This window comes from Oreochromis niloticus, linkage group LG11 (assembly GCF_001858045.2).
Source record: "Oreochromis niloticus isolate F11D_XX linkage group LG11, O_niloticus_UMD_NMBU, whole genome shotgun sequence".
NCBI lineage: Eukaryota > Metazoa > Chordata > Actinopteri > Cichliformes > Cichlidae > Oreochromis > Oreochromis niloticus.
In genome coordinates, this window is record NC_031976.2 from 38,646,994 (window position 1) to 38,660,051 (window position 13,058).

At 42.3% G+C, this 13,058-nt stretch overlaps 1 protein-coding gene across 3 annotated transcripts in view; it reads right to left on the reverse strand.

Moving 5' to 3' along the window:
* Window positions 1–4,454: 4,454 nt before the first annotated feature.
* The window catches only part of ankrd34a (ankyrin repeat domain 34A), a 31,100-nt gene continuing 22,496 nt past the window's right edge, over window positions 4,455–13,058 (reverse strand). Inside the window, exons 2-3 of one of the 3 annotated variants that reach the window (XM_005462360.4) lie at window positions 6,790–8,501; window positions 4,455–5,390 (exon numbers count right to left, since the gene is read on the reverse strand). In XM_005462360.4, coding sequence (XP_005462417.1) covers window positions 6,819–8,417 — 1,599 coding nt within the window. In that variant the 5' untranslated portion in view covers window positions 8,418–8,501 and the 3' untranslated portion in view covers window positions 4,455–5,390; window positions 6,790–6,818. Of the gene's footprint in view, window positions 8,502–13,058 lie in introns of all 3 variants that reach the window. The other 2 variants (XM_003457574.5, XM_025911126.1) reach the window with 2 other exon arrangements.

A 13,058-nucleotide genomic window follows, 5' to 3' on the forward strand; every position in this document is an offset into this window, starting at 1 on the left:
TACTCAATGCGCTCAGTGCGTTCTTCTTCTAGCTTGCTGGCTATCTGCGCCGCTGCAGCTCTTCTTCTTGCCGCATAACGCAGTGCAGGACAACTATAGCGCCATCACTGCCCTCTGTTGGATAGAATCAGTACTGCATACATTAAACATTAAATCACTGACTTGAACAGCAGTGGACACCTTGAGAGGGTTACACTACACATTAAAATGGCTTTTCAATTAGCACTAGCTTTAATCCACATCTGGGAAACTGGTTATGAATGGAAACGTATTACCATATCTGTGGGTAATCATCACTGGGCCTGTGTCACTGGCCCAGTGATCAATAATCTATTTTAAATAGATTTAAATAAATATAATTTTAAATAATCTGCAGATTTTTTAAAATTGCAGTCATAAAATGTTAAAATGTACCCAACTAATCAACCACCTTCAGCCCAGAATCAAAGTGCAAAACCCTAAAATCCCCAAAGTCTGATAAATGTTCAATTTAGGACACAAAGCCTTAGAGAACTCTTATTGGTTGGCCAAAACGCCAACTGCAAAAGGAGACCTAACCCTAACAGGAGATAAACACCAGAAGAGAACCTGCGATTTAATACCATGACTCTGCAATGTGAGACGATGGCTGTGTCCCAATCCAGTGACCGCACACTTTGTAGTGCGCATTTGTAGACTGATTACGTCACAGTGACGCGACGAAGGCTGTCCTCGAAGAGTCCTCCAAATGCATCCTTCATTTCCACAGATTTGAAGGCTGGGTCCGGTGTAGCCTTCATGGCCCAACCTATCCCACAATTCATAGTGCGGCGGTGGGTGTGGATAGTTTCTTCTGAAAAAATCGCGGATGGGTGAAACGGGGCGGCTGAAGAGTAAACTTAGTAAAAGTAAGTACTGAATGTTATTTATTTATGTGCAAATGTTCAATAACAAAGAACATTAAAACATGACTGTTGGCCACATGTCGGCAAAGTTATGTGACATTAGTGATGTTTGTACTAACTTGGTTTTAAAGCATTTACTTTCAAATATACGCCGTTCAATAGTCGACCTTAATCTTACAGAGAATGTGATGATTTTATGGATAATTAAAGTCAGTCATATATCCACAAACACAACAAGCTGAAAGTCAGTGATGCTGCTCGGTTTGCAGTCCTGGATATGACGGCACAAGCAGGATTCACTGCACTGTTAATGTTAGCTATGTTATATTGCTGCCTCTGTTCGGTGGTGTCGAGCCAAACGGACTTTAACGTGTGTTTGAACGAGCTGACGGTTCACTCGTTAAGCTGAAAGAAAGATGCTTTAATCACAGGAGTCACACATGTGTCCACTGGACCATCTGGGAACTCTTCTTGTTTAGCACTCGTAATAACACAAACACTAAATCCTCCTTCTCTTGTGCTGTTTTGTAGCAGTGTATACACCTGAGACTTTCACCTGTCTGTCTGTCCTGCACTCTCTCTCTGTTTCTTTCTCTCTGATTGTGGAATAAAAGTATGAACATGTATTTATAAGTTACACTTGTGTTTGAATCCTGCAGCTTATCACACATTTGATTTCCATGTGTGACAACTGCAAGTGTCCAGAGTGAGGACAGACTGAGGGACCCACTGCTGCACATCATCTGTGAGGCTTTGCACCCCTGATGATCCACCAGGACAAACTCAGCAGTGTGTGAGGAAGAGGAGGAGGAAGAGCCAGCAGCAGCTGACAGATGGAGAGAATAGACAGACTGTTCCCTGTTTGTGAAGGACTGCTAGGAAAGTTTAACATAACTAATTGTCTGTCCTGAATCAGTCTTATTAGGTAATGTTCAAATAATGTGATCATTCCAGTGTTTTCAGTGTGGGAGAAAGTACTCAGGGCCTTCAAGTTACACACTATGAAAGGCAGCAACAAGTTTAATATTCAGAAACCTAAAGTATGTATCAGCAGCAGAATGGAGCTAAAAATAAATGTTTGTTTCAGTTCTATGAAGCTTTGAGTATTTTGGATTAGTAGCACTGCTGTGTTTGTTGCATCATATTGCTGTAACTGTTTATATGCTTTATATATTCTGAGGTAAGTTGATCTATAGTGTTACATCATATTCTATAAGGATGTTATGTGTTTGTAGACTTTCTGCCCACTTTGACCCATTTAGCAGAAGTCGGCCTGTTTAAGGCTCTGATATCTATTCTGTATGACTTAAAGCAGTTATGACATGGTCTGATTTTCTCACCCAATAAAGGAATATTTAATATATCAGTCTGATCTTCATTCTATCAGAAACAGTTATCACAGCTCGTACATTGAATTTTTACACATATATATAAGCATTGAGCCAAACTAAATAATGCCAACAAATTAAATGAACAACATTTGTCTCTTATATATAATACATCTGTATATACACTGTCAAAGATACTTGTCTTTGAGTGAAGATTTCAGGTGATAGGAAATATAAATAACTGCAACTTGAATCTTTACTGAAGCTCAGTGTTTGACACAGAGTTCAAGCTCACTGCTGTACTAAATCTTAATTAATATAATAATAAATATAATATTAGCCATATTATATTACCAAAGTGTAATGACACTCGTCTCATGCGTGACATTAGCTAATTGTTATTTACTAGCTCATCTTAAATCTCATGTTGTTACAGTCCCGTGGTCTCAGCCTCAGATACTTAACTAAGGAGTTTGGGTCCGCTCTTCTTCACAGCGTTGCTTCAGCTCATTGAAGTTTGCACCATTCGTTTACGCACAGCTCTCTGAGCTCTGCACTCTGGACCGCTGCAGCAGCTCCGTCTGTGCTCGGATCACCGTCCTGCCGATTGGTCCGAGCTTCATCTGCGGGACACACGGCCTCACTCTGAATCTGGAATACTCTGATGTACAGTGGAGTTCACGGTCCACTTGGATCGTCATCCCTCCTTCACCGCGCTCACAGTGAGCCGTTTGCTGCTGTGCACTTTACTGCTGCTGAAGTCTGCTGCAGCTTTACAAACCTAAGTCATGTTTTCTCCTCTTTTAAACCAGCCATACTTCTTTGGTCTATTTCTATTTGTGCTGTCATTAACTTCAATGTTTAAGATGCTAACTGAGGCCTGTAGAGTGTGAGATGGAGCGCTTTGATATTTGCACAAATTGACTGCAGCCACACCAACATCCGCCTATGAACAATCCTTCTCACTTTAGAATGACGGACTTTCACATTGTGTGGAAATGATCTCATCACTCCTCCCAGACTGATGGACAGAACCAAGAATATTGCTGATGTCTCATCCTCAGCACTGTGATAGCACAATCTTGAATGCTCCAGAGCAGCAAACTGACAACATTTCTACTTTTATATAGGTGGCTGCTTCTTACCCTTGTGACAGGTGAGACCTGAGCCTGGAAACTGGTAGGCAGGGCTGGGTTTTTCCCTTTTATAAGCACAGGTGCAGGTAATTTGTTGATCTCTTGTGTGAACCTGGAGTTGTGTGAATATTGAGTCTAAGCAGCGCTATTTGGCCTTTTTAGCTTTTCTACAACAGCTTGATGTGGGTTGCATAGCCTTTTGTTAGTGAGGTAGGTCCCAGATAACGTTCTGCTTGAGTTTTGGCAGAGGTTTAAAGTTATTTGTACCCCAGTAGCAAAAAACTGCGGGGAAACTTGCCGGGGACAGTTAACTGAAAAACAGACATGAGGCAAAGTGGGAGGGATATTCCTTCTGAGGTAACCTGCTCAGTGTAAGTAATGTCCTGTTTTAATTTACAGATAGCCAATGGCTGCTGGGCCGACGTCCTTGGACGTCTGTGTCTGCTGCCATTTGTTCTGAGGCTGATTTAATTTGACAGTGAAGAGCTGAGAACTGTTCTGATGGTTGTGGCTGTTTATTTGGTCTGTTTGTTATCTCATCGTATCAGCACCCATTAATGTACTGATTTTGTTTTAGAGCAGTTTCATCATTTCTTAGCGCCGCAGACAGTGAAGGCGCTGTGTGGAAACTGAACCTTTTTCACGCCGCTTTTGCATGTACCGCGGTGCCGGGCATTGAAGAGTTTCTTTGACAAGTCTTTGCCCGGTCAAGTGTTGATTGCCATTTAATGTCTAAGACATGGTTTTAGTTTTTAATATATTCCCCTCAGCGCTTGTCCTGTCTCCCACCTACAATCGTACAATTTTATACTTTTAAATGTATTTTATAAAGTACACCTTTTAATTGTCTTGGGTGCTCCTGTTATCTGTTAAGAAAGATTTGTTTTTGTGTTAGGATTAAACCTTGTGGACTGATTGCATGCCTGCGGCTCATTCCTACTGACATGGGTGCCTCCCTTGGGTAACACCATGTTGATGCCTGTAGAACTAGTAAGAGTGGGCTTGGTTTTTTCACAGGATTGTATATAAATAAAAGTGAACTGAGGAGGTCGTAGGTTCAGCTGTGAGATTACTGATAACGATATCGACCAGGACACGCCCCAGTTTCCAACGATTTTTCCACCTGTTTATTAATAAAGGTGCTTCTGATTTAAAACCTACAACATCTCAGAATAAAATGAGTGAACTGACTTTTTCTGCCCAAGCTGCTCCTTTAACAGTGCCCCCTTGTGCTGAAACAGGTGTAGTGTATAACAGTACAGATTTGTTTTTCAGTACTTACAGTGTGAACTGGTTTCTTTGGAGTATCATAAACAATAAACCAATGTTTCTCAACACAAGTTCAATCAAAATATCATCTCTGAAAGTACAGACACAGGAAACGGGTAAAATAAAGATGAGTTTCCACGGATATACCAACTATTATATTGACTATAGATCATTACAGTACATACAGCGCAGTAGGTAGTTTTACACGTTATCAATCAAACAGGAGTGTATAAATAAATATGTCAGCTTTATGAATGAAAACAAGTTAGTTTGCAGCAGGATGTTTGTCTTCATCTGGTAGGAGGAGGAAAATGGAAATGACCTCAGTGCAAATTGTGCATCTGTAAACATCAAAGGAGTCTGATTATTTCTCTTTAGGTCAGTTCAGGTCTGAATGGAGGAGAGGACGAGGAATTCGGAAGAATCTGAAGAACTTTCTGTGGCTAAACATTTAGACAATTAAATGAAGGTGAGGAGAGCTTCACCCACAAGTTTCAACTTCAACCTGCTGAAAATCTCTCAGGGAGCCACAACGGTGAAACGAATTACCACCGTGTATGAGGAAATATGTTAAAGAGCTCTAGTAGTGGGTTATTTCAGTTATCCTTTATTTTATTCATTAAACTGATCTTGGGTTGGAGTTCTTCATCGAGCTTTCCTTTGATGTGAAAATTTTACACCAGGATGGTGGGTCTCCTCCTGGTCATGCAGAGGTACTGCAGTTTGTCTGTGGTGAAACGATGCAACAGGAAGCTGTTCTTCAGTTTGCCACACTAGAAAGAAGTAACCGTGACTGTCACTGGAAGACATTAAACACTGTATATCAAATTATAGCCCACTAGGCCAGAACCAACCCACCGTACTTCTGCATGATGTTTGACTCATAAAGAATACATATCAGCGTTTTCTAGTTCAAAAATACTCAACATTAACATTTTATGCTTTTGAGGACCCAGTGTAACCTACAAGTTGTAATGCACATGCACCGTATGAAAAGCAGGTGATCGCTGTGTCAGGTACATATGTCATATGGTTTATTAGGAACTGAAGGCATGCAGATGGTGTAAATGATCTTCCTTCTGAGTTAAATTTAAATTTAAATTTCAGAAGTTTTAAGAACTGCCCCTTGTATGTCAGCACAGTGGCCATGCAGATCAGGGGGAGCCAGGCCTCTGCACGAACGAGGCAAGTATATCATCATAACTCACTGAATTTAAACTGATTTTCAAGCACTTTAGTTTCTTAAAGATGCCAGAACAGTATTTGTGATCAAGAATACGTAGTTCGATTTAAAATGCAGCTTTCGTACTAATATGTTAAAACAAATTAGGATTACCTGTGAAGACACTGCTGACAAGCATCACGCAATGTCACTGAACAGCCACATAAAGCACCATTATTTAATTTAATACAGGTTTGTAAACACCTTCGTAAGAAAATAAGGTCTTGCATGTTGAACGTTATTTAGTTTCTTGGATTTAATATTTATTTTATTCGAATTTTGAAAGCAGTACAATTTGATATTTTCTTCTTGTTATTTTCAGAGCCCAAAGTCAGAGTCCCTGAGCAAGATGGCAGCATCTGCGTGTGGACGTACATGTCTATGAGCACGTCTCTGCGTGTGGACGTACACGTCTATGAATTCTGTATAATTTCAGCTTGAGCTGAAGCTTGACTTGAGTCTCATCAGAAACGCTTTTTCAATAACCTAAAAAAGAAGTCTAGTCAACTTAATACTGCTATCACCTGTATGATCGAGAACCTGCACAGACATGCACATGGCATATTCTCATATTCTCAGAATAATCTGATTCCTGAAGATATATTATGTATGAAAGGTAATCTGAAGGGTAAGGTGATAGATGCATAAGACTGCTTTGTAACATCTACATTTATGTAGCTTTCAGTCAGACTTCATGGCTCTCTTTGGAATCTAAGTGCATGTTGCAATGATCTTTAATGTTGGTTGGATTAAACTCATACTGACCTCACAGTTTCACACCAGGAATAGACTAAACCTGTATTAAACCTAAACTCTTCTCAGGTGAATTGAGTCCTTGTTGGTGCAGCTCTCCTTAAAGACCACACCATGGTATTAATTTGAGTTCATCTGTGATGATCTAATGGAGATGCTTCACAGTAAATCAACCCCTGATGAGTCTCTGCAGCTACCTTTTGCTTTGCTCCCTTGTCCTCATTCATCAATCCCCGTTGGACTCAAGGACTTTCTCCGCCAGAATCTCCTGGAAGGTTGAAAGCTGCTTCATCTGCTCTGTCTGCATCGAGTGTCTCCTCATCAGCTTCTTCTTCATCTTGAAGTCTGGGCCCCGTTTGGGTGAGGCTGGGGCTACTGGGACCAGGATCTTGTGTCCAGAGTTGATGGGGGAGGTGGGTTTCCCATTGGCCCGGATGTCAGGGATGGGTCTCTGCGGGTTGATGTTAAGCGGAGGCAGGAAGCCGGGCCTGGTGTGGGAGATGTGGTCCAGCAGCAGGGTCCCAGAGCCCCGGCGCTCCAGGAGCCCTGGGCCACGCCGTCGCATAGTGATGGGGGAAACTGAGTTGGGGATGTTTTCCAGAGACTCCCTGGAAGAACTTGTGACCAGGGACAAGGGGGAAGCGTTGTACCTCCTCCGCTCTACCGAAACCCTCCCAGAGTCCGGTGATCCAGGAATTGACTCTGGACAAAGGTGGGTATCTGACTCGTAGTGCTCCATCCGTGTGAGCTTGGGGTGAGCTAGGGCTCGGGCCACAACTGTCCCAGGTCCAGCAGCATTCTCCTGGGATTCTGGAGCTGTGTTCCTGCGGTAGAGGATCTGGTGCTGCTGGACTTTATCAGCCCACGATGGACCAGAAAGCCCTGCGCAGTCCTCAGAGCAGGATCGGTCAATGAGTTTAGGGGACGTGGGGTCGTGCGTCTCAATGCTGTGACGCCGTGACAATAGTGGCCTCACCGGCTCTGTGACAGTCAGTCCGTTCATCTCTGTGATCGTCTTGTTCAGGTTGCTGTTGCCCTCCTCCTCCTCCAGACCTCCATCCACCCGGTCCTGGGGAACCCCACTGAGAACCGAAGGTGCCACCAGGCCCCACGGTTCTGAGTTCAGACGCTTAAGCAGTTTACGGGGCGGTGGCCTCTTCTCACCTGGAGGTCGAGCTGAAGGTAAAGGTAATGCTGAGGTGAGTTTGAAGCTGAAGATTCCTTCCTCATCTTTGTCTCCTGCAGGGGAGGAGGTGCCAATCTCCACCTCAGAGGGTGACATACAGGCAGGAGACAGTTTGTCTACAATGCCTGGGGATGGTGGGGAGTTGAGGTACTGTTTGGTCTTCTTGGTGCCTGATGGAGATGTGTCGGTGGTGATGATGATCACCTCCTTGCCCTTGGCCTTGCAGGAGTCCAGCAGAACCTGCAGGGTGTCACGGTCCCCTTTGTTGATGGCGTGGACAAGAGCAGAGGAACCAGAGTAGTCTTTGAGGCTGGGATCGGCTCCATTCTCCAGCAGCAGTGAGACCACCTCCTTTCCTGCCTGCTCTGCACAGGCATGCATCAGCGCTGTCCGGCCACTCTTGTCAGGGATGTTGGGGTCAGCTCCTTTCTCCAGCAGATACCTCACCATCCTCTGCCGGGTCTGTGGGTCATCGTAGCTTGCTAAGCAGGCAGCGGAGATGGGCGTCTCCCCACGCTCATTGCCCTCATTGATGTAGGCGCCACCCTCCAGCAGCAGGCGGGTCAGCCTCAACTTCCCCTGGAAGACAGCTTTGAGGAGGGCATTCCCCTCAGTCTGCAGGGGTCCTCCATCGCCCATGATCCCTCGCCTCTCCTCAGACCTCCTGCCCACAGGATGCTGGCTTAATGCTGAATCTCCATCCTCCTTGATAAGTCACATGACCTGCAGAAAAAGTACATTGAGGTGAGTCCACCTTAATAAAAAACATGCTAACATGATGGAACCAAAGATACTATTTAAATTCTTTGGAGTTTTTAACCACTGATATTTACTGAGACTCTTTCTGCGTTGACGTCAGTAATTACTTCCTCATCCCCCACAATTTTGTTGTACATGTACAATGACAATAAAAGGCTATCTTATTGTATTCTCCAAATCATCAATGTGTCTTATAAACCTTCTTTCCTACAAGACTGCTGAAAGAATTCCTACCATTAATCAATACTTCAATCTTAACTATGATCAACCTATCTCTGCCTTCAAGCTGGCAGTAGTTCAGCTTTCAGAGCTCATCACAGCACAGAAACAGCTTTACTGAAGGTTACAACTGATCTTCCTATGGCCTCTGACAGTGGACTCATCTCTGTCCTTGTCCTGCTAGACCTCAGTGCAGCGTTCCATACTGTTGACCATAATATGCTATTAGAGCGATTAGAGCACACTGTAGGTATTACAGGTACTGCGCTGCAGTGGTTTGTATCATATCTATCTAATAGACTCCAATTTGTGCATGTAAATGGAGAATCTTCTTCACACGCGGAGGTTAATTATGGAGTTCCACAGGGTCCAGTGCTAGGACCAATTCTGTTTACAGTATACATGCTTCCCTTAGGCAGCATCATTAGAAGACATAGTATACATTTTCACTGCTATGCTGATGACACCCAGCTCTATCTGTCCATGAAGCCAGGTAACACACACCAATTAGTTAAACTGCAGGAATGTCTTAAAGACATAAAAGACCTGGATGGTCGCTAACTTTCTGCTTCTTAATTCAGATCAAACTGAGGTTATTGTACTCGGCCCTGAAAATCTTAGAAATATGGTATCTAACCAGATTCTTACTCTGGATGGCATTACCTTGGCCTCCAGTAACACTGTGAGGAACCTTGGAGTCATTTTTGACTAGGATATGTCCTTCAATACACTTCAATGTCCTTCCATTTGCGCAACATCTCTAAAATTAGAAATATCCTGTCTCAGAGTGACGCTGAAAAACTAGTTCATGCATTTATTACTTCTAGGCTGAACTACTGTAATTCATTATTATCGGGAAGTCCTAAAAACTCCCTGAAAAGCCTTCAGTTAATCCAAAATGCTGCAGCAAGAGTCCTGACAGGGACTAGAAAGAGAGAGCAGATTTCTCCTGTATTGGCTTCCCTTCATTGGCTCCCTGTTAAATCCAGAATTCAAAATCCTGCTCCTCACATACAAGGTCTTAAATAATCAGGCCCCATCTTATCTTAATGACCTTGTAGTACCATATCACCCAATTAGAGCACTTCGCTCTCGCTCTGCAGGCCTACTTGTTGTTCCTAGAGTTTTTAAAAGTAGAATGGGAGGCAGAGCCTTCAGTTTTCAGGCCCCTCTTCTGTGGAACCAGCTTCCAGTTTGGACTCAGGAGACAGACACTATCTCTACTTTTAAGATTAGGCTTAAAACTTCCCTTTTTGCTTAAGCATATAGTTAGGGCTGGACCAGGTGACCCTGAATCCTCCCTTAGTTATGCTGCAATAGGTGTAGACTGCTGGGGGATTCCCATGATGCACTGGGTATTTCTTCTACACTCACTATGTGTTAATAGACCTCTCTGCACTGAATCATTCTTGTTATTAATCTCTGTCTCTCTTCCATAGCATGTCTTTAATAATAATAATGATAATAATAATAATAATAATAAACTTTATTTATAAAGCACACTTAAAACCAAGGGTATACCAAGGTGCTTAACAAGTAAACATAGAGGAAGAAAATAGAAATAGGACCAAAGCAAGTACTAGGTATGCAAGCAGATAACTGTCACTGATACACAGGAGAAGCAGCAGATACAGAACAAACAAGGAATTAAAATGAGCATAAAAGTGCATAATGTAGAATCATAAGTGAAATGTTAACTAGAAGGAAAGGCAAGATTGAATAAGTGGGTCTTTAGTCATGATTTAAACAACGCACTAGAATCAGAGGTGCGGATAGCAAGAGGGAGGTTATTCCAGAGTACCGTGGCAGCCAGAGCAAACGCACGGTCACTCCGAGACTTCAGCCGAGATCTAGGTTGCGTCAGAAGTAGTTGAGTAGCAGATCTAAGTGTTCTAGCAGGAGCATGTGGCCTAAGAAGTTCACTAAGATAACTCGGCGCTAATTTATTAATAGTTTTGAACATAAGCAGCAATATTTTAAATTGAATACGGTACTTGCTATGCTATCCAGCAATACAGCCAAGTTACTGACATAGTCACAGGAAGAGCTAGCAAAGGGACCCAAAGCACCACTTGGGCATGAGAGATTTTACTGTCAAACACCACGATCTCAGTCTTCTTATCGTTTAAGACAAGGGAATTACTCAGGAACCATTCTTTGACCTCACGCTGCATTCTCGAAAGTAATGCAGAGACACAGCAAGGTCATCAATAAGTTCAAAATAGATCTGTATGTCATCGGCGTAACAGTGAAAGGCGATACTCTATTTTTCAAAGATTGTATTTGCTCCCTTTAGGCACAATGAGAAAAGAATAGGACCTAAAACTGATCCTTGAGGCACACCGCAACAGACCGGTGCACAGGAAGAGGAGAAGGTGCCCAAGTTAACCGAAAAGGACCTGTCAGCGAGGTATGATTTAAACCAGTCAAGGGCAGTGCCTCTAATACCCTCACTGTGCTCAAGTCTTAATAATAAGATGTTAGGGTCCACCATATCAAAAGTCGAAGAGACTTTCATTAGAGATAGGATACTAGGTCCAATTACATCAAAACAGTTCTTAACTATGCGAGATGGAAGAATGTCCAGCACAGTATTGTGTTATTCATTTGATCAACTAGCTGCTTAAAAGTCAAAAGTGACACAGGCTCAAACTGGTGGAAAATTGAAATGCACTCAGAAATGGGGAGAGGACATGGAACAGGGGGAAGGGAGGACTTAAGAAATGAGACCTTATCTAAACAATGCATTTGAAATCGCTCACAAAGAGCCTGAGAATAAGGTAGAGGCATGTCCGGGCAAGGGTTAACCGCTGAGTTAAAAAATTTTAAATAAGGCGCAAGGGTTATGACCATTGGCCAAGATGATTTGGCCATTTTAGCAGCACTTTGGAATTTTAAGTGGCTTGTCCGTGGCCTGTCATAAGAAATCTGAAGTTGATCTTTTTTCCACCTTCTCTCAGCGCAGCGACACACGCTTCTGTTTCTTTATTAGTGTGAATGCTTGAAGCATTCACAGTATTGTTCTTCTAATTAGTGTGAATGCTTGAAGCATTCACAGTATTGTTCTTCTAATTGTGTGGATGCCCTCAAAGGGCTTCCACACTATTGAGTTCCTGTTTCTCTTTATTCTTTATTGTGTGGATGCCCTCAAAGGGCTTCCACACTATTGAGTTCCTGTTTCTCTTTATTGTGTGGATGCCTCAGGCATGCCTCTTTATTCTTTATCCTTTATTATTCTAGTTGCTCCATTTTTTTGCCGCTTAACTACTCCCTCAGTTTTCAGCCGATTTTCATTGTTCAAACTCTAAACTGTTCTGCTACTTCTGCTTTCGAATGCTATATCTTTTGGTGTTTATTACTATTATACTTTTTAAAATATTACACTTTTTTCCTTTAATTTGTCCCATTGAAATGAATGGGAAACTTCCACAATTCTGCTAAAACTTGCTTGCTTTTCAAACTTAACTACTTCCTCATACTTTCACCTAGAAACTCCATTCAAACTTTAAAATGTTCTCAACTTATTGGGCTATTCCTGTCTGATTCAGCTTTTTCAGATCTTCTACCGTTTTAATCTTATCTCTCTTTAAGTTTTCAGTTGCAAAATTGTGATTTTTCGGAAACTATATGCGTTGCTATGGTTGCTATGCAATTAACTCAGAGTGAGAGCTTGTCCTTTTTCAATTTTCTCTTCATGTCCAAACAACTTCTTGCTACTCGCTCAATTTCCACTCAACCCCCACAAATTATACATCAAAACGTAGGTATTTTTGCTGGCTTTCAGGAAATGTCATTATCATTGTTGTGGGATTTACAGATTTTTTGCAAATCTCCTCAGAGCAACACAAAGTCTGAAAACTCTCCATAGAAAGTCAATGGAGAGCTTGTTCAAAATAAGCGCTGGATTTCTCTAATGAGAGGCATTTTCAAATCGTCATATCTCCGTAACGAAACAAAGTTGAGACATGAGGCTTGTGCCAATATATCTTCAGACATCCCTGATGCTCACAATTCAAGAATTTTTTCCTCACCTATTACCGTTTGGCCATGAATTACACTTGTTTGAGGATAGGAAATTTGTCCCTTGCTCAGATTTCTTCAGATTTCAAACTCTGGAAATGAGGCACTTTTTTCTCTCGTCATATCTTTTTGATGGATTTCCATAGAGACCTGAAAATTCCCATGACTGCTCACCAAAGCCTGCTGTTTCTTACGGTGAAAGAATGATTTTGATGCTCCATATAGATTTAGAGTTACAAAACGTTGTTTGAGGGCAAGTCAGGGCAGTTTTGTTTTGCCTCT